Source organism: Sebastes umbrosus, chromosome 20, assembly GCF_015220745.1.
Source record: "Sebastes umbrosus isolate fSebUmb1 chromosome 20, fSebUmb1.pri, whole genome shotgun sequence".
NCBI classification, from domain to species: Eukaryota; Metazoa; Chordata; class Actinopteri; order Perciformes; family Sebastidae; genus Sebastes; species Sebastes umbrosus.
The window spans coordinates 16749331-16777007 of NC_051288.1; the positions used below are offsets into that span (position 1 = coordinate 16749331).

Below are 27677 nucleotides of genomic sequence, written 5' to 3' on the forward strand. Positions count from 1 at the left end.
ACAACATAACAAAAATATAAATAAATGAATGATATACAGTGCAAGAAGAGGCAAAAAAAAACCCACTGGGCTTATCTGAAGCCTCCACCTAGAGACAATATTAATATAAAGAAATAATATGAATACATAATAGTGATAACAAACAATTAGGACAAGATATATATATAATAACAACAATAACAATACAGTAAATATATAAAAAAAGACAAATGTGTGTGTGTGTGAAAACAACTTGAAAGAACATTTCATTGTCCTCTTTTATGAATACTTTTGCAGTTTGCAAGTTTATTTGTAATATCCTGTTCTGTTTTCTCTGTGAGGTCTGCAATCTTATCTTCTTATCACTGGAGCATCTCCAATTTCTGTGCAGAGAGTGCCAAAAGCAGAGCTTGTCTGACTAGTTAATTTACAGCGGCAGGAATTTTACTCCTCACAAACAGTAGACACATATTTCCCTTTTTAGGGCATGAGGATCTATTACGTAATTTAGGGAGCACCTCGGATCTCTAGCAAACTCGCCTGTGTGGAAGTGGGAGGGGCTTAATGCAGAGCGGCACCGCGATCGACCAATCAAACGCCAGGGAAGTTGCCCTCTCGCTCGCTGATTGGTCAGTGGGAGGAAACCGTTGGTTGACGTTTTAGGTTGCTCTGTGTGGCTGGGAGTTTTCACCGTTGGTGGTTTCACGGGGAGTAGTTGTAGTCTTCATACCGGAGGGTGAAACTAGTCCCGGGGAGGAAACTAGTGGGATACTTTTGTAGTTTGGGGAGAAAACTACCATAGGTGGTAGGAGAGTAACTTAATTTTCTCTTGGATAGCACTATAAAGTTGCCATCATGCCGGTTTTCCACACGAAGACGATAGAAAGTATCCTGGAGCCGGTGGCTCAGCAGATATCCCATCTGGTGATAATGCACGAAGAAGGTGAAGTTGACGGGAAAGCTATTCCAGATCTCACGGCGCCGGTGGCTGCCGTGCAGGCGGCTGTCAGCAACCTTGTTCGGGTGAGTAACTTTCTCCCTCTTTTTTTGTAGAACAATATCTGTTAAAGTCTTGCCCCTAAACTCGGTGGAGGCTACCTGTCGCTCTTTGTTCCCACACCGAATTAATGTTACTTGAACGCAACACTCGAACACCGGTATTCGAATGTAGCTATAGTTTTCTGTCTTTTATGTGTTTTAATAGCAGGGTTTGTAAAGTTTCTTGAAGTTGTTTGACTCGGGGCAAAGGGCAGTGACGCCCTTTTTCCCCTTGAAAATATGCCCTGCCTCCTCTCACTGCCATATCTTGACGTAGGCACTGCTTTCTAGTGTGTATGAACCAGCCAGGTATACTGGAGCAGGCTGCTGGGAATTCCTGTTTTATCTAAATCCAGTTCATTTGAAAGAACAGCTGCACTGGTTGTCACTGAATACATGTCTGAATGAGAATATGAATGCACCTTCAAATACAGAAGGATTGATTTCAGGAACTTCAGACACCAACTAGGTGGGGCAGTTAATTGCATTGCATATCATTTGCAAACAAAACTTCCTACACTGCTGCATGGGACAGTTAGAGAAATGTCATTGATTCATGCAGGCTACTGGGAATTCCTGTTTTATCTAAATCCAGTTCATTTGAAAGAACAGCTGCACTGGTTGTCACTGAATATATGTCTGAATGAGAATATGAATGAACCTTCAAAATACAGAAGGATTGATTTCAGGAACTTCAGAAACCACATGGTAGACTAGGTGGGGCAGTTAATTGCATTGCATATCATTTGCAAACAAAACTTCCTACACTGCTGCATAGGACAGTTAGAGAAATGTCATTGATTCATGTCATATGCCAGCTGTCAATGCTCCGCTAAATAGAATTAGATAGCACTATTAAACCTCCATAAAAGCTGCACAAGTGTGTCAAAATTGTTAATTTGCATGTGGATCCGGTGTTTTGCTGCATTCTGTGACCCATCAGATTCCTCCTCCAAAAAATGTATTTACTGTGGTCACATACTGCATTTTGACAGCTGTCAACAAAAGTTGTGAACCCCCGATTTTTAGATGGGTCGTACATTTTGATAGGTGTGATAGCAGGTATTTGTAGACAGTTGTGGATACTGCAGGTCTGCCAAATGTTGTCTTTTTGTTCCATAGTTGACTCCACAGCATCAAAGAAACTTTTCATTCAACCTTTATTTAAATCTGGAGGAATCATTGAGTGCATGCCCTCATTTTCAATGATGTCGAGAGTACAAAAAACACTGAATAAATACACACGAGAACATAATTAACGAATTACAAGAAGCATTCAGCCAGACAACAGAACAATGTTAAAAAACAGTTACATTCAAGAGCGGAGTAGTTTGTAATCATGGATTTAAAATCACCTACAGGTACAATTGTGTTTAATTTGAATGTGTTTTGTACACAGTTCCAAGTTTTTGCAGCAACAAACACCAAAAGCAATTTCCCCAAATTTTCTATTTGCACGCGGGACTTCAAGCTTTAGCCAATCACCTGAACGAGTTGAATAATGACTATAGGACCAATTTAATAAGGACATGATGTATGACGGCAAGTTGCCATTAAGGGCTTTATAAATAAATAAAAAACAGTGCCTGGTCCTCCTGATCTGATTAGTCAGAAACTCAGTATACGCATCAAAATGAACATATACTAATCACTTGTTTTTTAACCTATGGCCTAGAACTATGAAATTTAACCAAAATTGTTGACACGGTTTTGAGAGAACCTGATAACTAACAAGCTGAACTAAAAATATAACCTCCTATAATTTTGACTCACTCTTGACTCACTATGGCAAGTGCTCATATATTATCATATTTAGTAGGTGCCCATAGTGTTTAATTAAAATGTCTTTGGAGCTATTAGTTATGTATTTCCAGACTGCCTTTTGACCAGATGCAGCTGTGGTTTCAATTATATTTAGAATAAGAAGCGACCTGACCACAATGGTGACCCTCAGAGCCACATCGTAACTATCATGGCTACAAGTAAGGAAATGACAATGTTGTTTCCTTACATTTTTTAGCCTGACACACAAACCACTACATGGAACGTTTCTTACAAAGGAAGCAAGGAGATATTGGGGCTGCCAGATATTGTTCCTTGTCAAGAAAGGAAGAGATAGAGGCTTAATTAAGGCAGACTTGGTTCCTGTTTGTTGTTTGGCTTGACAGTTGTTTGGCGATACATTTGGACAATTGCTCTGGTGTTTCTTGTCAGCATAGGAATTCTCCATTTAGAGGGATTACCCACAGTTTATTTAGTAGGTTTTGTGGTCCATAACCATTTCAAACTAGTTGACTTCATCCTATGCTTTTTGTTATTCCTCAACTCTCAAACTATAGGTCTGTACCCCATTGTGTGCATCATTTATATGTCTACTACACCCACAAGACTTATATAATAGAGTTTTAGATGGTGTGTAATGTTTGATAGACAGAAGCCCCTCTCTATCAAATCATACTGCAGTAATCTTGGATTACATTACTTTATACTTGAACAGATGGTAATAATTCCATACCCAATTATATTTATGGTCGTAATCACATGCAATTACTAATAGTGAAGAGCTCTGCATGTCAAATTTAACATGGTTGTTAAAGAGTTATTACAGATGAATCAATGTACTAGTCTGTCTCCTTCAAAGGAATTTGATGGGTTTGATTTTAAGGAGAATTAGACACACCACTTCTTTATTTAGATACATACTGCATGCATGCAAAGTTTAAGTGTGCACAGTAAAACATAGTTGTTTTTAGCCTCTTTTAACCTATTTTTAGGGTTTACAATTAAACTGTTTACTTATATGCTATATGCCCAGTACCAGCAACTAGCCAGTGAAGAAAGCAGAACATCTAACAGCTAAAGAGCTGGATTCATGACTCAGAATAAATGCTACTGCTGCTAGGTGTTTGCTGAATGTATAAATAGGTAGCTAACACATTACAAGATGATGATATGTCAGAGATGGGTGTCTGTCAGCTTGTTTTAAAAGTTCCTCATGCCCCGAGTGACTAAAAAAATCCATTGTGGCTTTAAATATAGAAACGTAAAATTGTTACTAACACGAATGCGTCAGCATTTCTTGAAACATGAAGACGTCTTGTCTGTTCAACCTCAACTCGCTTGGGGTGACATGATCCATGAAAGCTCTGTGGACTTTCTGAATTGTGTTCAGATGTTTCCAACAGTGGCGTGAATGAATGAATGGATAGGCCTGTAATTATTTCCAGTTGCTGTAGCAACCCTACAACATGGACAGTGTTATGATATAATTGAAGCTAAGGATCAGATGTAATTTCTTTGGTTTCAGTCCCACCAGTCTCGTGAGTCATACATTGCAAAAGCTCAAAAATAAACACACTGTGTGGCTCTTATCTTCTTTGTTACTGATGATGAAATTTGAATATTCTCAGGAAGCAGGATTTGTTTTTCCTAACTTATTTAGGTGTTGCCATTTTGCCCATGCAAGTTTATTGTTTTCATAATCTCGAGTTGTAGCATTTTAAATTTTTGCTCATTCACTCAGGTTAAGTGACATGAAGAGGAAATGATCATCCTTGGAAGGGAAAGGGATGAAGCTGTCTAATTACATTTCTTCAGAGATTCTCAGGGCGGGGCTGTGCCAAAGAAAATCTTTTTACCTCATTGTCTGTGTTGCCCAGAAAACCACATGTTGCACAGACTTCTTCCCTCATTAAATCTGTTCAATATCTCTTGAGCCAGAAGCTTAAACACAGTTAATGAAGGTGGATTTTGGATGAAAATATGATTGAAACTGGATTACAAATGACTCTACCTTTCACCTTACGTTATTCTGATGACTTTCCATTGCCAGACAAAGAAAAGGAAGGTGAGCTTTTAGGATGCTCTCGGATGCTGCACTCACTGTGACACATCTAGACCTTTAAATTATTAATTTGAAAGGGCTAAATCTTGTTATTCCAGATGCATGGAGATAAAAGTCCAGCCGTCGTAAACTGACCCAGTATTTGAAGTGTAGCATGACCACGGACCATTGTGACTCAAATATGTCCGGTCTAACTGAGGCCCTTCACTAGTGCTCAGCATCTATTGAGACAATGAGCCAGACCTCAATTAACAATGAATGTGAGGAATGTGAAGAATTCCCAGCAAGCAGGAATGCATCCCTGCTCAGAGGGGGGTTGAGCTGATTCTTTGAATGCACAAATTTGGTGAAATTGAGTGAGTAAGATTATCAATTAACATGACTCCCCTGAGGAAAATTCTGACTGTTCAGATCAGCTTCATCTGTGACTATATTTACATGCACAAAATATTCATTTTTTTGCCCTTATTCCGAAAAAGGCAATATTCCTAGTAAGCTGTTTACATAGCTAATGAAAATGAATATTCCACTAATCCCAGTTTACATGCAGCCATGCATATTCTGATTAACGTAACCGGTAGCAGAGAACCTCCCTCTTTCATTCTTTCAACCACCTTCTTGGCATTTTCAAAAACCAAGTATATATCCAAGTATTTAATCATTTTTAAAGGTAGGTGTGTTTCTCCTTCCAGCCATAAATGTGGGCATAATTTACTAAATAAACATCATGCTGTATTGTAGAAGACTTGAAACTAGTGATTGAGACCATAAACTCATGTTTACAATGTTTACTGAGGTAATAAATCAATCACTGGTCGCAAACTGCCGTGAAAACCCCAATTGAGATGCATATTAGAATGCGCTGTATACATGTCCAAAGAATGCTCTTAAAACCAGAATAATATTGGCACATCCCACATGCCTTAATCGGAAAATGCTCCATTTGGAGTAAGGCCTAATTCAGAATATCCAAACGGAATATGCTGTTTACATGACGCGTATCATATTCGTAATAATAATGGAATATTAGTGTGCATGTAAACGTAGTCTGTGTTTGACCCATAATGCAGTTTGAAGTTGGTGAATGTCTCAGGATGCTGCTAACTGTAGTCAATTAACTTGTGGGTGTGTTTGGAGTAGTGTGACAGACGATTTGTTCAACGCTTGTGCAATAAGCAAGCCTTGTGGTTATTGCAAAAAAATGACTTATGCAACAATTACATAAGAGAATTAACTAACTCGGTCGACCTGCTGAGCTGTACATAAAGAGCCAACTCCAGTGTTTGCTCGTGGAAGATGTGGTGCTAAATTTGCTGTGCACATCACAGCTAGATAGACATAGAAATGTTTATATGGTCTACTTAGTGATTCTGAGAGTTTAAATGTTTTCCTACTGAGGCGAATGGAAGAACAACATGCTTCTCGGTGTCACCATTCCTTTGACTATACAGGCCCCCCTTTTTATTTTAGACCTGTTGTACTTCATTATTTGTATAGCTCCTTTTTATAGGCATGGCATAAAGAAAAGAATGCCGCTAATGAAGGGTCCTGGAACGGATAAAGTCGTAAGTGTTAGTCTTCCTGTTTGCACAGATCATAAGGCTCACGGGACTTGTAAAGATGCTCCTATGTGCAGATCACTCAGCGGCTCTGCAGCCGGTCTTTGGATGACAAAAAAAAAAGCTGCCATCTTCTGCAATGTTGGTGAGATTACAAAATACCACTGTGCTTTATGCAACTATACCAGACATGCAAATACTGGAAGTTGGCCTCAACTGTAGTATTACTCTCACACACTCGGAAGTGTTGTTAGTCTTCAACTTCTTTAAACTCTGAGAGAAATACAGTAGATACAACCTGAAGTTTTGAAATACTAAACTATGGTTAATGAGGCCTTGAACAGTCAGTCTCAATCACTTCTTTAATCCTTTACGGATGGGAAACAAATGTGTTCATTAACTAAAGTGTTTAAAGGCATACAAAAGAAAATGTTTCCTATTACCTGGTGCTCCAGTTTCCTGTGATTTGCCAAGGGAAATCATTTCACGCTGCTCACCAGCTGATTCTGTCATCTTGGCAGCAACACAAGGACGACGTAGACTCCATTGACGAGAGATAATCTAGTCTTCACAATTAAATGCATTGTTGAGTTATGGATCCACACTGCACCTGTAGTCTATTTTATTTTATTTTCATCAGTCAGAAAATGAAATTTGTTATGCTAGGAGGACACGGAGGAGTGATAAATTGACGAGGAAACACAGGAAGCCAAGTCAGGAAGACCCGGCAGCTGTCGGCCCCACTCAGGAACAGGAGTGAGAGCCAGTGAAGGGAAACCCCCTCTCCCTTGAGATGTTTATGGCTGCAGACCATGACAAAGAATACAATGCAGTAGGGCTGTCACTTTTTAAAAAGAAAAGTCAAGTTTGAATGATTGCAATGATACCAAACATTTACTTTGTTTGAATTAAAAAAAAAATGAATCTGTTTTATCTAATAAGATACAGTTTTCACTCTGTTCATCTCAGAGTTTTCATTGACATATCTTTGAAAATGGCCATGCCAGTTTTTCCTCGCCCAAATTTTGCATACCTTTGTAGCGTTATTTAGCATTCTTCCTGCTAACGTGACATAGTTGGTACCAATCCATTCCTTAGGTGTGGTATCTAGTGTCATATGATACCAGTAGCTTCACTCTAGCTTTAAGACTGAGCCCCAACCACTGAAAGACAGAGCAGCGGCCGAGCCCGCCAGCAGTTAATAGTTTTTATTAAAAAAAAATCCATACCTGACGTCTGTGTATTGCTATATTATTGCTACGCAAAATATCACGATACTATGCTGTATCCATTTTTTCCCCCAACCCTAGTAATATGACACACTACTTGTAATTCATGCACACAAAAAATGCATGTATGGACTATGAATTTTCCTTGTAGATCAAACCATTCATTTTTGTCCCATGTTTGAATGATATTTTAATTATTATTCAAAATATAAAGTGATAGTCCCACAATGCATAGGAAGGTTTAGATCCATTCGAAAGTGACGAATACGCTGCATTCCAAATTGCATACTTTTTCTTTGTACTTTTAGTACATAGTGCAGCTGCCCTTACGAAGTATACAGTATACTTTTGCATGCAGCATGCATACAATTGGGACAAACTACTTCATCTTAACATTGCGCCTTGAACTTTGAACCTCCTGACCAGGACATCCTGGTATTTTTGGCATACTAACTTTTTTTCTGGCATACTAAATAGTATGGTAGTATGGTTATTGGAACGCAGAGTTAGTTTCATGGTCCATTGATTCACCTGATTTGATGCCTGGGTGTGATGTTGCCGCTTCCTCCCCAACCCTCAGTAGATGCAATAAAAGTAATCTCTTGTTATCTCTGTTCCTCTTTCGCAATCCTAGTTCCTTTTGAAAATGGCAGCTCATCTATGTCGAGCCTTGTATTGACTCACTCTTCTTTTTAAGAGAAGGATTCACACTGATGAGTGCCGCTCCCCGGTAACACTGTACGAGCTGCTAATCTCCTGTAACATGAGACCGATAGTTGTGACACACTCTCTCTGGCTGCAGCAGGGCCACGGCCAAGCAGTGCCATTTGATTTGTGACTTTCATCGCCTTGGACGCCCCGTGTGGAGCTGCTTCCTGAACCAAATTAATAAAGCATGTTAGACACCCCTTGACAGATGCGCGATAAAGGCGTTGACCTTCTGTGCGACCTCTCTGCTAGCCCTCCGAGTCATTGATAGTCCGAAGTAATTTGATATCACGTAGCACTTGCTGGTTCTGAGACTATTGATCAAGAGTAGCTAATGGAGTGCTGCACCATCAATTTGCGTGAGAATGTGTCATCAGATTGCAGTACAAAGTCACTTAGTGTGGGAATCAGAGTTGCACTTTGAGGAACTAAACCTCTGCACAGTTTATTTGTAGGACATTGCTAAGGGCAGCGGTGACGGCGCTTGCCAGAATTTTGCCATCATAGATCTTCGTGGTCACCATGACTAACGCAGCATTGTGCTAAAACTACCCGACATGTGAAAGGCAGGCTGTGTCTTGGCAGCCTTGAGGCTTTCAGAGTGGCCTTTCTTCTCCCAGCAGAGCGATGGGCCGCTGTCAACAAAGCCCAGTCTGTTCCAAAGGAGCAGCCACTTTATCAAGCTACTTCACAAACACAGGGTTTCCACACAGCGCTCTTGGATGGTGAAAGGAGTGTCAGTGTTTCCACTCCGGGCACGAATGGTAAATGAGACTGTCAGCCAGTAGCGCGGTGTGTGACAGCTTGGAAGAAGATGACACTGAATCAGTGAAAGGTTTTAAAAAAGAAGGTGGAAGTGAACAACTGCCCTTCCTTGAAGTGGTTCGCTAGAATCTATTCAAGGAACAGGATGTTTGTGTTGTGGTTTGGTCTGTGAGTCTGATTAAAAATGAGTTGAAACTGGACATCCTCGCGTCATCTTTTCCTCTCTCCCCCATGTTCTTCACTATCAATCATTCAACAAAGGCAAAAATAACAATAAATAATACTTTTTATTTCATGATTGATAAGTTGATTGACAGAAATTGACAATAATTTTGATGATTAGTAAGTCTTTTATCAAACAAAAGTATCAAGTATGGTTCCAGGTTCTGTAATATGATGCTTTGCTAGTTTTTTATCCAGTTTTATATTATTTGTGTGATTGCAGTGCAGCGTTCTGTCGTCTGCAGGAAATGCACTCATCTAGTATAAATTGAATATCTTTAGGTTTGAACTTTCATCCTGGGATCTGGGAACTACAGATGGACATTTCACTTCCTTCTAAAACGTAGAGTAAAGCAGCTCTAATGTCAAGCTTGTTGGTATCCTAAGAATGTGGTCCAAAATTTGGACAGAGGCTGAAAATAGCGATATAGGCCAAGCATCATGAACTGCTTGACAACAAGCGTTGTAAACCTGGGTCACAGTTCTATTTTTGCTGCAGATTGTTTTGGATCACTGTTTGGCTGCAGACTGTTTTGAACTTCAGACAGCAGGAAGAGGCTCCTCGGGGAGGAGGAAAAGGAAGACGGCGATGACCTGTTGGATACAGTACCAAGAGCCTCAACTCACATAATGCCTTGGGGAGAATATGACTCAGCACTCGTTAAACACAGCGTGCGCTCAGCTTTACGCCTCCACATTGTTGGTCTATGGTGTAGTCTGTCTTCTCTCTTTTATTCAGTTTAGGTCATGTCTAAACTTGACTTGATCTCATATACATCTTGGTGTCGTTTTAACAATTCTGTTCTGAGATTCTGAGCTTTTTTCAAAGAAGTTTTTCAGTAATGTGTCCTCCAAAGTCAGAATGCTATTATTTTATGGCTGCATGAAGATATTTCCACTATCAATTAATCTGAAGTTTATTGGACAAAAATGTATTTATTTATCGAGTCATTTTATCTATAACATGTTCAAAATATGACAATGTCACAAGCTACTGTCCGAAAAGTCCCAAAAATTGACTTGTATAGCCAAAAGTAAAAAAAAAAAGCATATGTATTCCAATAAAAAATGTTAAAAACCAAGTAACTAATGGCTAATGTTTACTGTAACTTCAATGTCAAAACTGTCATCAGTTGATTTTACTGATCAACTAATAAATGAATCAAGTAGCTGACTGTTTTAGTGCAAATAAAGTCAAAGTCAAGTAATTTTGATTTCAGATTACTGTGTTTTTGCTGGTATGTAAATTGGTTTGTCATCAGCATACATCATTGATATCATATCATACACATTTGATGTAGCTGTACAAGGGATGAGATAAGATGTCCTTATTTTCCTGACGGAAATCTGCACCCGGACGCTGCTTACAAACAGCTTCCCAAAGACAGACGAAAATATTTAAAGTATTACCACAAATTGTAGGTGTCGCAAAACAAAAGAAAAGTGTGTTGACAACACTCTTGGCTTGTCTATTAGAAGTCAAAAGGGAAAGGAGATTGGTATTACTTTCTTAAAGGAGATTACTGTGTTCTGTAGTGTTGGCAACGGCAAGGGTGTAAGGTCTTTATGTTACTTCCTCCCCCCTGACTGATGTTTACTACCCTGTCAGTGCCCTAAATCCCTGGTCTGTAGCCCTGCTGCCCTTTAGTTGAACGGGACAGAATAGCTTTAGTTGTTGCAGTTGGCTTTCGTTCAGAGCGACTCATTGGTGTGGCATATGCACGCTGTCACTTCGCTCTGAGATGGACAGCCTCTGCTAAGCTCCAGTTTTAGTTTGGCACACAACCTTTGGCCCTAATTTATAACCCCATCCGTTACTCAGAGAGTCCCTCTGGTCGGGTGAAAAGAGTGTGAGGAGATGTATGTCTGCACTGCTCCATTACAGCCTCCACGTCAACCATCTGGATTGACTGCTACTGCCGTGGTCGGACACGTTGACGTGCTCTCTGGAAACGCTCTCTCCACAGCATCAAGACAACATCCTAAAGCACTTTTTTTTTATAGTTTCCAAAAGGCCTTCTTTGAATTATCAATTTATTATTTAGTCTGTGAAATATCTATAAATCATGCCAAATGTGTTCCATTAACAATCCCCAGAGCCCTAATAAATTGCCTGTTTTGTCAGCAGAGTAAAACATGTTAAAAATGTTATATATTGCTAAATTACGTGTGTGACAGTGAGGTCATCACTCATGTCGTTTTTATTTGTTCTAATAATAATGTGAGATGTAAAAGATCAAATTTAAGATCTCCCTATTGGGCAAGGATGCAGCTCATTTAAGCCAGTCAGTGTGATTCGTGTCCTGGCATGAACGCGGGCTATCTCTCACCCGTGGCCGCTCGACGTGGGTGAGTTGTATCTCCCCACAGAGCTGAGGTCATGACGGGGGAGGTGAGTCATTTTGGCATTTGAGGGGAGAGGCAACGTTCAGCTGCTTTAGGCATTATGACTGTGCTGCTGAGGCCTGGCGTCCCCCCAGCAGCTGCCTTGTTGAAATAATTGTTTGCTGGACGAGTAACAGGACGTCGTCCTGGAAAACTGCATGATTAAAGAGAAAACTCCCTTAGGGGGAAAGTTGTGGTAACTGAGTTTTTACTCATGCATATGACATGCTATTGATGTATAAAATGTGCGCTCAAGTTGCATAAAAGCTTAGAAATAGATCAAAAATGTGGAAATATTACCGAGCCAGCGCAACCGTTTCAACTTCTCTGCTGGAGCTTTAAGTGTTGACGGATACAAAATCCTCATGACTGATGAGCTACTCATCAGGGCTGAGTCCTGTGGTGAGGGGGGTGTTTCCTGTCTCCACTGGGGACTGTTTGACCACCCTTGGTGCTACTTTTACCAGTTAAGGAAGAACATGTCACATCTTCCAATAAAAGCATTACTTCCTTTATGATGCCATCTATTGAACAGATTGTGGGTTTAGTGGTGCAGTGTCCTTGTCATAATTGTAACCATAGTCACAATTCATGACAAGGGCCCCAATATGAGAAGATAATGGATGCGATATGGGCAAAGAACTCCACCTAAAACACGTGTTTCTATATTGCTGCACCACAGAGTGCGTTATCACCCTTAAACCATGGCCATAAAAGAAAAAAAGAGAAGCTGTGCTTTAAAAGTTTGTTTGTTATCAGTTATTTCCTTGTAATGTTTTGTTCCATTAAATCATAGTTGATTGATTTTTGCTCTTGTTTTCCAGGTTGGGAAGGACACGGTACAAACCACAGAGGACCAGATCATGAAAAGGGACATGCCACCAGCTTTTATCAAGTAAGCACGGAAGGGATACCTCTGCGGACCTCAATTTTCATACAGTAACAACCTCTCAAAAATGTATTTAGATGAAGTAGTTGTCTCTCTACATGTATGTGGAACCCACTAGCCTCTCTCTGGCTCTCTTTCTCTCTTTATCTGTTGCAGTAATGGCCGGTTGTGCCCAAGCAAAGGTCAGACACGGCATGTTAAGTGCCTCAGAAACTTGTCCTGGTGCAACAGAAATACCTCTTTGCTTAGGGAGGAGTTCCTTTACCCTAAAGGAGAAGGGCCACAAACTCAGACACGCCCTCATGCTTAAGAGGCTGCTGCTGCTTTTGGTTTATGTTTAAATACACGAAACACACACAAAAAAACAGTTTACATATTGACGTAGAAAAGGAGATATATACATATTTAATCAATGTATTTGTTTTCCTGAATCACTCCGCATCAGCTTAATCATTAACTGGTGCTCAGCTGCAGTCTTTCATCCGATCCTTACTACATGAGACATTACAGTCGAGGTAGGGAAGGGCGGGACCCGAGAGCCCCCTGAAGGTCAGGGATGAAACACATTGGCAGGCGCAGGTCGTCAGGCTCAACACATTTGGCGCCTCAAAGTCACATCGTCACCCTGTCGTCATCCATCAGCACATGTGCTGGAATGTGTCTCCTCCACTAAATATAGTGTCTGTCGGGGTCCGGTTAATGCATGGCTGTTTCTCGCTGGTGCACGCTGAAGGACACTGCTGGCTGGCTCTGCAAAGACACACACACAGACACACACACACACACACACGTCAGCCTCGATGTCATGCACATAAATTAGCATTTATCCTGCAGGAGGCTTGCTCCTTCAGAGGAATGGAAACTGAGCTCCTCTTGTTTGGCCTAAAAATGTGGAAAAAATAGCAATAATGATCTGTTGTTACCGCGGCAACATTTGAGCCTGTAGGCAAAAGGAAGGAAAACTGTGGGAACTAGAACATGTGTCGGTCCTTGGCTTGTTGCCTGTTTCTATGTGCAATATGGCTGTTATGATGCAACGCAGGTGGCATGTATGATGCTGAATCAAAGGGCTGTGCCTGCAGTCTTTTCTACTCTGGAGTTCAGTGAGTGCGTCGCAGCCAGGAGGCAACAATCAATCATTTACATTTCTGGGGAAAAACAGGTTAAATTGGGCAGGAGCCATCCAGAGTGGAGCTCCGCCTCCTGAGGTCCGGATCACATCCCGTGAGAACAAGTTAAACTTTACTGTCACGAGATAGAGATAGTCATGCTGCAGAAAGTCAAAGTCAAGTCAATTTTATTTATATCTCAAAAAAAAAATCTCAAATTTGCCTCATGGGGCTTTACAATCTGTAACACATGACACTCTATCCTTCAGTCCCTCAACCATTAACTGTTAAAAGCATGCTTCATTTTTAACCAGTCCCCAAATTGCTTCCCTCATATCCAACTCCCTCAAGAATTCACTGAAAATCGAAATGTCCTGTCCATTCACTTATTCATCAGGCTTTTTTGACAAAAGAAAAAAACAATCTTCGTCTCAGTAGCTTTCCTCTGGAACTTTTAGCTCTCTTATACTATTTCTTAGTAGGGTTGAGCGATATGGCCAAAATCTTCTATCCCAATACAGGTCATTTCATATCTCTCTTCTCGATAACTATATATATCATGATATAGCATGTTTTCTGGTAATTCAGTAAATAAATAGTCTATATGAAATAACTATATGGTAAAAAGTAATTTTTTGTATACTCCTGTGTGAATTAATTTCACAAAATAAAAAGTACTGAGTACTTTCTCATTTTAAGAACTTCACAATATCCGTCTGATTCTGCAAAAGTACATCATTTTTTTTTCTAAAGAACAACATTTGGCTAAGATATCTACCAATTAGTGTCTTCATATATGCTGTGTTGTAGATTTTTGTAAACAATATTCGTTAGCACACAAGCAGCTAATCGCACACAAACATAGCCCGTGGTATAGGAAGGAAACTACTAACCAACCATTGTGTTGGGTTAGCTTTTCATGTGATGTGTGAACTCTTTGTAAAGGGCGTGAAATTTGGCCAGCAGATTTTTCGGTTCACATATCTTTTGAGCTGAAATATATTTCATGTCTTTTGATTACACCCAGCATCAGTTATAGTCAATTCTAATCAGGTTAAAATAATTTAAATCCCATAATTCATGTATGAATTAAACGTATGAAGAATTGTGGGTTTAAATTTAGGAAGGACTACCCCGTGCCTAACTCCCAATTTAACCCCTGTATGGAAGACATTATGAAGTATTTCATCTGGGATTTGGACTCCATCGCCTCTCACATAAGTATCTGATTAAAATGGGATGTAAAGCTATGAAACAAAGTCCTGCTTTGACAGCAGTTAGTGTATGTTATGGCTATCTATGTCCCAAAGCTTCCATCTGTTTTTGCTGTAGGCAATTTGCTGTTTCCATGCGTAAAGTCCATCTGGCTTCTGAAGAGCTTTGTTTCATTAGCATGACTTATTCTGAGGATTTTTTTGTTTTTTGTTTAACTGGTCTTCTAATCCATCGTCTTCTGCTTGTTTCCACAGAGTGGAGAATGCATGCACTAAGCTGGTGCAGGCTGCCTCCATGCTGAAAGCCGATCCGTACTCTGTTCCTGCTCGGGATTACCTCATCGATGGCTCCCGGGGCATCCTCTCTGGGACCTCTGACCTGCTCCTGACCTTCGACGAAGCCGAGGTATTCATTCATTCATTCATTCTTTATTCTATTTGACAAATCTGTTAACCAGAAGAAGTCTGTTTTCTGAACCAGGAGGTCAGCATGCAGATTGTGTTACAGGAAAGAAATACCAATCAGGGGACACTGCTAGATATCGTCTGTTTTAGCTGTTAAGTGTGTTCTTCCCACACCTCATCCGCGTGGTGATTACATGTTGCAGGATGTGGTTGTGCTTCAGAAACTTCAGAAACATATGTGAATTTCATCACGGTTTATTCTTGAGACATCTGACGGTGGAGGAATTGATTTCACTGCCTTCTCGTGCACGAGTTCTCCCAGTGCATTAGTAAAAAGTAAAATTGGTGGGCGCTTATATGTGCTTTGACTTGCCTGATGTCTTCAGATGACTGAAAATATGTTTCCTCTGTGCTTGGATGGCTATAAACAGGAAGCAGAATGTGTGATAAGCTGATAACAGCACTGCAACCAGATACAAAAATGCCAAAAAAGCCAACTTCTGCATGTTAGTCAGCTACACCTCCAAGGGAGCCAAATATGTGCTATTCAAGACTGTTAGAGTAAAATATAGAGCCCAGCCATGCAAAAAGAAATTGCAATGCACTAAATTGCAGCAGTATATATGAACTTAAATTTCAACTTTCAGCTGCAGGAATGAGTCACGGAAATGAGTTTGCATTTTAGCACTTCTGGTTCCCTCATCTGGAAGTCAATGAGTTTTTAGTTAGATGCCTGAAATAAGGTCTGTGGTTACTACAAGCTTAAGAGATTTTAACGTTTTGTTCTACGATATAAAATACGTCAGTAAATAATCTCACTCGTGAATTTTGAAGCTTTTAGATGTCTTTAAAAAGGCGGTTGCTAACAATTGGCTAAATGAGACTACTAAACGTCATCACTCCGACTCGTCCACCTTTACAGTCTCGTCGTGTATACTCGCGCTCATGCAAAATGCAAATATCCCACTGGCTTTTTGTTGAGGGAACCAGGACGATGCTAACTTCCTGGTTGGCCTACAGAAAATACGTCATCCCTGCACTACTCTATTAAATGTGTATTTCTTTTTTATATATAATTAACATAAATTAATTCACAGTGAAGATTGCTGTTCATCTTTCTGTGACAATAAAGTTTGTTTTTTAATTGTAAAATATCCTGCTGCAGTCACATCATTATCATATCTCTTTAATAACCACATTTATATGGTTCTGTGCTTACTTATTTGTAAAAAAAAAGTAAATATCAGCTGATATATTGTTATCAGATTTTTCTGTTAAAGATACTGTATATCTGGCAACAGAAGCTGAGAAAGGGGAAGACCAGAGCTAATATAGATTGTAACTGTGTTAAAGGTTCATTTTCATTGAGCAGAAGCTTAGCTGAAATGGCTTTAGTGTCTTTTTAATGGACACTTGAGTATAGCAGAGGCCTGCTGTTCCAGGCTCCTCTGGTATAAGGACGGTTAGCCATTCCAGCAGTGCATTCCCCTCGGGTACTGTAATGCTTATAAAGAAGACAGAGAGGTAGATAAATATACCGCACATGTCTGTGGAACTCTCCATATTTCTTACACAAACACTTCCTAAATCTTGACGCAGGCAGGAGTATCATCTATCAGGGGAGTGAAATAAAAAAAAGTTGCTGATCAGCTCTCTGGGAGCAGACATGAGGCGTCCCAGCGCTGTCTGCAGCAGTCAGCAGGACTCAGCAGGAGTCATCAGTCAGCGGTGCCATCATTTTTTCCAATGCAGCTCAGGGATGGCTCTCCACATAAAGCTGGAGTGAAGCAGGACAATGAGGCTGGAATGTCAGTAGGCAGCATTATCACAGTGTAATTAGAGAGAATAGGAGGAGGGGCGGGGGGGGCTGTTTTTGCATAATCACTTTTCTCTGAGAATGCAACTTTGTTTGAATTAGCTTTCAATGTCGTTTTATCCTGTCATCATCACAGGTTCGCAAAATAATCCGCGTGTGCAAAGGCATCCTGGAGTACCTGACGGTGGCAGAGGTGGTGGAGTCTATGGAGGACTTGATCACGTACACAAAGAACCTGGGACCAGGTCAGTCTGCTGATACAACAGTAGTGGCAAGACTACTCTGCTGAAGGCTTGACACTAACAGTAGCTCAGATATGTTGCTGTCTTGGTTGACAGATTCAGGGCGTGAATTTGCTGGAGTTAACATTTAGCTTTTGCTTTGTTAGCATTTCTAAGTGTTTGTTGCAGTGCTGAAAGTAGAACACTGTACTCAAAGTCACACATTTTGGATGTTGCGTACATCAAATGTAAAGCATCAAAATGAAAATCAACTAGCCCTTGTTGAATTATTTATGCATCAATAGACTAAATGTTGGATTGTGAAAACGCCCTTAAATGGAAACGTTCAAGTACCATTACTTTAAAATTAGACTTTAAGTATGCTACTTGAGTAAATGTACTTAGTTCCTTTCCCCCTCTGGTTTGTTGCGTGTGTGCAGGGATGACAAAGATGGCAAAGATGATAGATGAGCGACAGCAAGAGCTGACACACCAGGAGCACCGTGTGATGTTGGTCAACTCCATGAACACAGTCAAAGAGCTGCTGCCCATCCTCATCTCAGGTATTCACACACTACTGCACCTTCACGAAGAGGGAATTCCTACACATTGCTTGGCCCACACAATGTGTTTTAGGTTAGTATTTTTGAGTTGAAATATTGTACTGTTTGTATTTCAGGTATCAAAATCTTTGTGACAACCAAGACGTCTGGCAGCCAGGGTGTGGAGGAGGCCTTGAAGAACCGTAACTTCACTTTTGAGAAGATGAGCTCCGAGATAAACGAGATCATCAGAGTGCTGCAGCTTACGTCCTGGGACGAGGACGCCTGGGCCAACAAGGTACGCACAATAACTTACATACTTTTACTTCAGTTTGTCTAAGGCCATTAAAGTCACATGCGCACACTGTTATTATAAATACACACGAGGAATAAGAGGCTGCTCAGAGTGATTAAACTTTGTTTTTTGTATTCTTTATGGATCACAACAGGAAGCAGTGTTTGTATGAGCAAAATTAGAATTTTGTCTGCTACCCACTGTGCTCTCACACACTCCCAGAATGCCTTTGGAGGAGGCAGCAGACTGGAGAGAATATGAAGTGATGTTATTAGCATTTTATTCCCCCTTTTTAACAATGCATGCACTTTGTTTCATCAGGATGACCTTATTTCAAGGTTGACAGGTGTGAAATATGTTTTTGCTATATTTTAAGCTTACGTACAGTTAGTCATTTAAAGTAGGACTGCTTCAACTTCCTCTGTCTCTATGTAGCTGGTTAATCTTTTGGGGCTCTTTCATGTTTTTTTCTGCTCTGCACGTTCTGCTTCTTTCCTGTCCCGACACTCTCCAAATGGCTCTTCTTTACTGTGCCACTTTTTTTCTTTGACACTCTTTTTTTTGTTGCTCTCAGTTGGTACTGTATGTCCAGTTCAACATTTTGTATTTATGTCGTTCTTCCTTTCTTTTTACCGTTTCTTTCTCCCTTCACCCCCCTGTAGAAGGTAAGCCTTACCTCTTGGTTGTGCAGCGGCATGTCTGACAGATGTGTGTGCTGTCTTGTGCTGTGTGGTGCCATTGTGTGCTCATCAGTTTGGAGGTTAAACTGTTGACTATATATATTTATAGAGTCAATTAGCAGTTTGAATTTATTAGACTGCTAATTGAATGATGTTTATTGAAGAAGCGCTAAGCAGGTTGAAGAGCTGAAATGTTGATCTATGCAGTATTTCTTTCTCCCCTCTTTTTTGGATTTGTTTTGCTTCATAACATGACATTGTATCAGCACCTGTGTGTCCTCCTCCTGTGTCATTTAAACCTCACTATATGCATGTCCTCAACCTGTCTGATTATTGATTGACCTGAGTATTGATTTGGGTGTCATTAACAAGAATTCCCCTGATCCGTACTTGCATATAACAGCCTTAGGAGGAGAGCACATAGAAACACTGATATGAATTTTGTTGTGTGAATGGCTCATTTTTAGTTTTAATCAACACATATGGCCTTGTTCGCTCACAAATCACATTTCCATGAACAACCTCTCACTTTACATAATCCCTATTACTAATGCGATCAACCACACCTTGTAATACCAGTAATACCATTCTGTGTTTGATTATAGGCTGTTATGAATGTGTTTGCATTTGATATGAGTGCAAAGATCCTACATCTATCCGTCTCTCACTTTACTTCACTTACTCAATCACTCATTTACATGTGGTAAGAGACAGAACAGCAGCTGCACAAGTTTGAACAGTAAACTAATACACCCCCGCAGCTCTGGCGACATCACTTCACACCTTTTTATACTTCCTGTTGTGTTCCCTCCCATGTTCTGCCACGCCCCACTCCCAGTTATTCAAACAAACATGATTGTTTTTTCTCTTTTATTTTGACAGAGAGATTATTGTGAGGGCTCAGATGTATTTTGTGATGAATATTTTTAAAACAAGCAGCGGAGGTTTGTCTTCATTCTGCTTAATTTGCTATGAAACTCTCACTGAACTCTGTGATGAAGATACAAGCTGCATTATGAAGGATAGTAACTTGTGTTTTCTATTATTGTACCATGAAAAATAAGCTCTCTTTAACCGCTCATTCATCCGCTCTGGTCTCCTGCTTTGCTCCATGTCCTACAGGACTCCGCTTTGTTTTGCAGACTTCGACAATGAGTGCACTCATTGTCGAGTCAGCCGCTGTTGGACAGATTGTTGTATTTCCATCCACTCTGATAGAGATACAATGGAGAGTCGTTTGGCTTTTATAATATGACACGCTCATTATGGACGTGTGTGTGAAGGAATGATAGAAACGGCATGCGTCGTGCCTGACAGATCTTAGCGATGCTGCACATGGACTTTGCTGTGTTTCAATGATGAGAGCCTGGAGCTTTTCTTGACCATGTAACTTGCTCGAGAGTTAAAACTATAATTATATGACATGTTAACCTCATTCACACAGACTATACTATTTACAAAGATTTTGACTTGAATTTAAAATGAGATTCCAGTGTCTCTAATAATTATGTCATGATTTAAAGAGCGAACGTGTATACATGGGATGACTAAGAACATTGGTCGACTCCTTTTTTTTTAGTTTTCTTTAGTTTCATTGATCCCCTTTTAAGTTATTCATTTATTCTGTCTTTCAAACCCGAAGGACACAGAGGCCATGAAGAGGGCTCTGGGGCTCATCGACTCAAAGATGTCTCAGGCTAAGAACTGGCTGAGGGATCCACACGCTCAACCAGGTAATAAACATCCACGTCCTATATACCTTAAACTATTCATTCTGCTGCTAATCACGTCCGCAGGCTGATAATCTAGTTATACCTAGCGACCTTATTGATGTGTCTGACTTTGTGTTGTGCTTTTAGGGGACGCGGGCGAGCAGGCCATCCGCCAGATCCTCGATGAAGCCGGGAAAGTTGGCGAACTGTGTGCTGGGAAGGAGCGCAGAGATATCGTGGGCACAGCCAAGACCCTGGGCACGATGACTGACCAGGTGTCTGAGATGAGGGCCAGGTACACCAAACACCTTAAAAGACAATACATTAGCCCCGTTTCGACCGCAGGAATTCCCCCCCGTAATTAGGAACCTTTTGAGGAACTCCTTGGGTTTTGACCGCAGGAACCTGGGTCTAAATTAAGTTTCGGGGACATTTTCTGGGGATATTTTATCCCCAAAAAGTCCCTGGGGTGGGGTTTGCAGGGCTGACCATCGCTGATTGGTGAAACACACATAAAGCACCACTGTTTCAACTCATATACCGCTCCATTCATAAAACAAGGAATTACTCAAGTATTGATTTAGTACAAGGGGAGAGCATTTCTCTTTTTTTTGCAGAGTGTGTTTACCCCTGTGACCTTCAGTATCCCTCGTCCCATATCATGTAGCATTTTCATACATCAGTGGACTAATTTGCCTAATCTTCATGTCTTTAGACCGCTATGGAAACACAGACAACAATGGGCTGAAGGAACCTTTTAGTCCCTTGAAAAGTAGTCCCAGGACTAAAATTACCAGGAACTTCTTGGAAACCCGGCTTCTGTGCGTCTTTGTCACAACTATGGCAAGATAATTCCCCCCATATTTCACACAGTCCATGTGTCATCTCATGTCCTGTTACTGTATGATTCCAAAAATCAAATTTTCATTGGATATTTTCATTGATAAATGCTCCTTTTACACAGTAGTTTCATTTTCCATCCTTAAAGCGTAGGGAGTGTAAGGCAGTAAGCATATTAGAGGGGATTATAGTGCGTAAGAGTGGAAGGGATCTCCTTCCGATATGAAATCCGACTGTCACCAGGGACCCTGCGTCACGCTCGATTAAAAGCAGCTGTCTGGTATTAATCCATAATCTACTTTAACCCCTTGGTTGTGTAACTCCTCTGAAAACTGACAGATGCCGCTGAGTCTTGTCTGGAAGTAGAGGCATTAAGTTAGGAAATACTATTCTTAAACAGCTTAAGCTTTTGAGTAAACAAACAAAGAAGTGTGCATGTGTAGCCATTGCGGTGCTGCAGTTTATTGCATCCATGTGTTTTTCTTTGTCCACCCCAGAGGTCAGGGGGCGACTCCAGCCGCCATGCAGAAGGCACAGCAGGTTTCCCAGGGGCTCGACGTGCTGACCGGCAAGGTGGAAAATGCCGCTCGCAAGCTGGAGGCCATGACTAACTCCAAGCAGGCCATCGCCAAAAGGATTGATGCTGCACAGGTGAGTCATTAACGCCCGTTAGCCTCATAAAACATGGGTCCAAACCTTGAAATGGAAAGTATTTGATGGTGTTTCCTGCCCCTGCAGAACTGGCTGGCAGATCCTAACGCCAGCCCAGAGGGAGAGGAGAACATCAGGGCCCTGCTCACCGAGGCCAAAAAGATTGCAGACATGTGTGAGGACCCAAAAGAAAGAGATGACATCTTGCGCTCTATTGGAGAGATCGCTGCCATGACTGCCAAACTGTCTGATCTCAGAAGACAGTAAGTTCCTGACTGCTGGAGACATTGCATAAATGTATGCTTTTTTGAGTCTGAGCCTGACTTGGATTGCCCCTTCTTTCTAACTTCACTGGTCTGCTTTTACACTTTATTCCAGTTGTTCAGATGCTTCAATTCAAGTATTGGGAAGCATTGGTGTTTGTTTACATATGTAGGAACATTTGAGAGATCAGTGTTCGGTAATGGCTATCAACTTGGGCTTAGAAGTTATTCTCTAGCTGCAGATCAGTGAGGTATTTTATCTCTTCCGTTTTCCTTCTAACAATTCTCCATCCTTCCTGTGGGAGTACAGATTTCGTACTACAATTTGACTGGAACTGTTTTCATTCCACCTTGTGACTGGAGTATGGGTTTTTGTTCTGCACCAGGAATTGTAAAAAGCACTTATTTTCCCACATTTTTAGGTGAAGTACTCCAGATTTGAACTAAACTGGCAGTGTGAAAGAACTCGTAGTCAAACTGATTGATAGCTATTTACTCTCTAACTGTAGCTGGCAGTCTACATACCTCATTTCAGCCATATCTTTATGATAAAACCACCTCAGAGCTGTTTTTAATTCCTTATAGGGGTAAAGGTGACACTCCCGAGGCCAGAGCTTTGGCTAAACAGATCGCAACATCTCTGCAGAACCTGCAGTCCAAGACCAACAAAGCCGTGGCCAACAGCAGGCCTGCAAAGGCCGCTGTTCACTTGGAAGGAAAGATCGAGCAGGCGCAGCGCTGGATTGAGAATCCCACCATGGACGACAGCGGCGTGGGTGAGTCTGGTTCCCTCCCATCCTCCCCAACTTCCTCGTCTCTCTATCTTTCTCTCACACTCCTTCACATTCCTTCCACTGCTCCTGTGGTTAAACAGCAGACCAGGCAGTTTGTGTACATGCCGCTCTCTACTGTACTCGACATTCCACGACACAACACTGCTATTTTTTTCTTTGGTTTTGGCTCGTCTCCTCTCAAACCTGGACATCGTCTTATATGTTTACAATAGCGCTGTAGGCTGGCAGCTCGAAGATTGATTGGTTCTCTCAATAAGATGAAGGCAATGCTTACCTCAAAGGAACAACATGAAATAATACAGAAGAGGCCATGGCTTTCTTTCCCCTCTAGTTGTTGATACAAGCACCCAGTAAAATACCAAAACCATGCAACACTCAATGAGCAGATATTTGCAGGAGGTGGCCAAGTTCAACACTGACATTAAAAAGCAAACTTTATAGTTAATTAGTGCTGAAACAACAAACAATTTTCAGTTTATTATTACATTAAAATCATTTATCAACCAAAAATGTTAGGGCTGTCCTCGACCAAAGACATTCTTAGTCGACTAACACGATTATGTTGGCTAATCGATTAGTTGTTTTAATCGACAGAACTGAGTTTCTCCACTAATAATCACACAAAAGCACCTCTTTAAATCTTGTGTTTACCAGAGATGTGCTCATAAGTTTCTTGGAAATAAGTCATTGAGCATGAAAAAGCATAAAAAATGACTAATCGACTAAAGAAATGTTTCACAATTTTATGACATTTTATAGACGATTGGTCAATTAATAAAGAATAACTGTGATATGGCATGATACAATTCATATTAGAACAGTTTTGAAGTGATAACAAAAATATGTTTATGTTCTGACTTCACAAAAAAATCCAGAAGCAATGCATGACTTATCACTTTAGCACACAAGCTTGTTAGTGTCTAGCACTCAGAGGTAATAACAGAATGTTAAATAGCAGGATGTTGTTTTTCTTGAATCTTCATGTGTATATGTTTGTCTGTGTGTGTGTGTTTAGGCCAGGCAGCCATCCGCGGGCTGGTGGCGGAGGGCCGCAGGCTGGCCAACGCTCTGCCAGGCCCGTACAGGCAGGAGCTGCTGGGTAAGTGTGAGCAGGTGGAGCAGCTCATGGCCCAGCTGGCCGACCTGGCTGCCCGCGGTGAAGGGGACTCCCCTCAGGCACGTGCTGTTGCTCAGCAGCTCCAGGAGGCTTTGAAAGTAAGACGGCTCTCAACTCAACAGTCATTATCATTCAGACCTGTAAACTTTACTGTGATAGATCAGGATTCACACACAGAGACAGAGAAACAACCCCCTCTGCTGGTGGAAGAAATACAAAAATCTCATAGTAAAAGTAGTATGACCACAATGGGAACATACTCCACAAATAGTCCTGCTCAAGTGTCAAAAGTCAAAGTGCAGTACTAGTAGAAATCTGAGAAATAATTTTGTGGTTTTCATTCTTTCAGATAAGTGGAAAGATTACATTCTACAGGCAGAGAAACATCTCTAAAAAATTTAAATAATGTAATTCTGAAATGAGTTTTCCATGGTTCCCTAAAAGTCTGCCTTTTGTAGAGGCCATATTTTGAGTATATGTAAAGTGAAAGTAAATTTTAAATCTGCAAGATTAGATTAAATATAAAGCATAATATTCTCACTGAAAGTATAAATTCTCCAAAAATGGAAATGTACAAGTAAAACATCAATACTGTTTACTTCAAAGGGGTTTTGAAGCTCAGTAAGAATGTGTGTTTTTTTTAATCTACAAGATCAGCGAGATTTATTTGGACAAAGTACTCCCGCTGTAATCTCAGTGAGCCACCGTGAGAGCAGTTGTAACATCTGTTTGTCCTCCTCCCCAGGACCTGAAAGGAAAGATGCAAGAAGCGATGACTCAGGAGGTGTCAGACATCTTCAGTGACACCACCACCCCCATCAAGTTACTGGCAGTGGCTGCCACCGCCCCTCTGGACGCCCCCAACAGAGATGAGGTCAGCGCTACAGTCATTGTGATCTCACTGCAACAAGCCTCCTTCAATGGTGTTATATTTATTGGCATGGTGTTGTATTATTTTTATAACAACCCTTGTTGGATAATTGTTTTATTTGATTATGTGTAGGTCTTTGATGAAAGGGCTGCCAACTTTGAGAACCACGCCAATAAGCTTGGCACCACGGCAGAGAAGGCTGCTGCTGTCGGCACTGCCAACAAGAGCACAGTGGAGGGAATCCAGGCTGCCGTCAAGTCAACAAGAGACTTAACACCACAAGTATGTAACAGTTTAGTGTTTATATGTGTTTCCGTTTGTGTCTGCTGCCCTTCACTCTCTGCATCACCAGTCACTTAAGTGTTTTCTCGCTTCTTGAGCCAAGTCTATAGCAGTTGTCATTGGACTGACAATTAATGGCTCGGATTGTTTTTTTTAGGTGGTATCTGCTGCTCGTATCCTGCTGAGAAACCCTGGCAACCAAGCTGCATATGAACATTTTGAAACCATGAAGAATCAGTGGATCGACAATGTGGAGAAAATGACAGGTGAGGTGTCATGAAGATGTTGAAAATTCCCCTTGGGCCAGTTGCATAAAAATAGACTTTGTCTCAAATATAACTTTAAGTCAGACTTCCTATAGACACTTAAATGTATCTGTTGCATAAAGCTTCCCTATGAGTGACTAATGTAAGACTGACTTAGATAGCCTGTCGCGCAATGCAATATGGGTGAAATAAGACACTTCACGGAAGAGAAAAAATGGCAGATGCAACAACAGTGACACCACACCAAGTATGCAAGTTTATGCAACTGGCCCCTGATTGCAGGTGATCTCTATGTCACACCTCATTGTGTAATTCCCTATATTAACGTTATGGATGTTTAGGTTTGGTGGACGAGGCCATCGATACCAAATCCTTGCTGGACGCCTCAGAGGACGCCATCAAGAAGGACCTGGAAAAGTGCCGTTTGGCCATGGCCAACCACCAGCCTCAGATGCTGGTCGCCGGCGCCACCAGCATCGCCCGCAGAGCCAACCGTATCCTCCTGGTGGCGAAGCGAGAGGTGGAGAACTCCGAGGATCCTAAATTCAGGGAGATGGTGAAGGCCGCGTCTGATGAACTGAGCCAGACGATTTCTCCTATGGTGATGGACGCTAAAGCGGTGGCTGGAAATATTCATGATCCAAGTAAGCTGATGTTGCTTACGGTGTTTTAGGACTATTGCGTATGTGGAACCTTCTGATCAGTGATATAAACGTGTTTGTTTTGTGATTACCAGGTCTTCAGAAAGGCTTCCTGGACTCAGGTTATAATATTCTTGGTGCTGTGGCAAAAGTCAGGGAGGCATTCCAGCCCCCGGAGCCAGACTTCCCACCACCTCCTCCTGAACTGGATCAGCTTAATGTAAGTCCTCAGATAAGCACAACTTTTAATTTGGCAAACCATCTGAAGCTGCTTTGGTTTAATGTCCAAAACTGCTCAACCATAAATACTTTAACTTGTCCTTGTAGCTTAACGATGAGGCAGCACCACCCAAACCTCCTCTTCCTGAGGGTGAGGTTCCTCCCCCCAGGCCTCCTCCCCCAGAGGAGAAAGACGAGGAGTTCCCTGTGCAGATTGGCGATATGGTGAACGAGCCCATGATGGTGGCTGCCAGGCAGCTCCACGATGAAGCCCGCAAGTGGTCCAGCAAAGTAAGTGAACACTGTAAAACACAGTAATGGACTTTGGAATCCTATGCTTTTTCAGATTGATCATGTGCCTGTCGTACCTCTATAGGGAAATGACATCATCGGTGCTGCCAAACGTATGGCCTTGCTCATGGCTGAGATGTCACGTCTGGTGCGCGGAGGCGGCGGAAACAAGCGCGCCCTCATCCAGTGCGCCAAGGACATCGCTAAGGCTTCTGATGAAGTCACACGGCTGGCCAAGGAGGTGGCCAAGCAGTGTACCGACAAGCGTATCCGGACCAACCTGCTCCAGGTCAGTTCAGTCGTCTTTATCGGAGAGTGGAGTTTTCACTGTGGAAAGACTATACACCAATCGGGGGAAGCGCTGACAAGCCGCCATTACTGCGGTGGCATCTCCTTACAATATGTGCCTGTTTGAATGCAAGGATTTGTCTATACTTTATTTGATTTTGTTTGACCTCACCTGACTTTCTGACCTCGTTTCAGGTGTGCGAGCGCATTCCCACCATCAGCACTCAGCTCAAAATCCTGTCCACAGTCAAGGCCACCATGTTGGGTCGCACCAACATCAGCGAAGAGGAGTCAGAGCAGGTGAGTCTTTTATTACGAGTGTGTCAGATCACACAAGACTCCCATTGTTTTCAGTCTCCCCTCATCACTGCATCTCTTAATCTCTTCTTCAACAGGCCACTGAGATGTTGGTCCACAATGCTCAGAACCTGATGCAGTCTGTGAAGGAGACCGTCAGGGAGGCCGAAGCAGCTTCCATCAAGATCCGGACAGATGCTGGTTTCACCCTCCACTGGATCAGAAAGACCCCCTGGTACCAGTAA

The 27677-nt window shown here is 41.5% G+C and overlaps 1 protein-coding gene across 2 annotated transcripts; it reads left to right on the plus strand.

The window, feature by feature from the left end:
• The first annotated feature begins 644 nt into the window (after positions 1 to 644).
• Positions 645 to 27677, plus strand: LOC119479413 (vinculin). Of its 2 annotated transcripts, none has more exons than XM_037754969.1 (21): positions 645 to 1002; positions 12554 to 12624; positions 15197 to 15347; positions 17299 to 17407; positions 17824 to 17946; positions 18063 to 18222; positions 20539 to 20633; positions 20760 to 20907; positions 21950 to 22103; positions 22191 to 22366; positions 22952 to 23142; positions 24176 to 24375; positions 25023 to 25151; positions 25281 to 25430; positions 25588 to 25696; positions 26038 to 26340; positions 26433 to 26557; positions 26665 to 26847; positions 26933 to 27136; positions 27331 to 27435; positions 27531 to 27677. In XM_037754969.1, the coding sequence occupies exons 1-21, from the start codon at positions 835 to 837 to the stop codon at positions 27675 to 27677; spliced, it is 3201 nt and encodes a 1066-aa protein (XP_037610897.1). In that variant the 5' UTR covers positions 645 to 834. The 2 variants fall into 2 exon arrangements, with proteins under 2 accessions (XP_037610897.1, XP_037610898.1); XM_037754970.1 differs by having other exon boundaries at positions 835 to 1002; positions 18063 to 18223; positions 20543 to 20633.

Excerpts from the sequence above, each read along its gene's own strand:
- LOC119479413 (XM_037754969.1), top strand. The coding sequence starts at position 835 with ATGCCGGTTTTCCACACGAAGACGATAGAAAGTATCCTGGAGCCGGTG. Across the intron at positions 23,143-24,175 it reads CATGGACGACAGCGGCGTGG|GCCAGGCAGCCATCCGCGGG; the intron begins GTGAGTCTGGTT and ends GTGTGTGTTTAG. Across the intron at positions 25,152-25,280 it reads ACGCCCCCAACAGAGATGAG|GTCTTTGATGAAAGGGCTGC; the intron begins GTCAGCGCTACA and ends GATTATGTGTAG.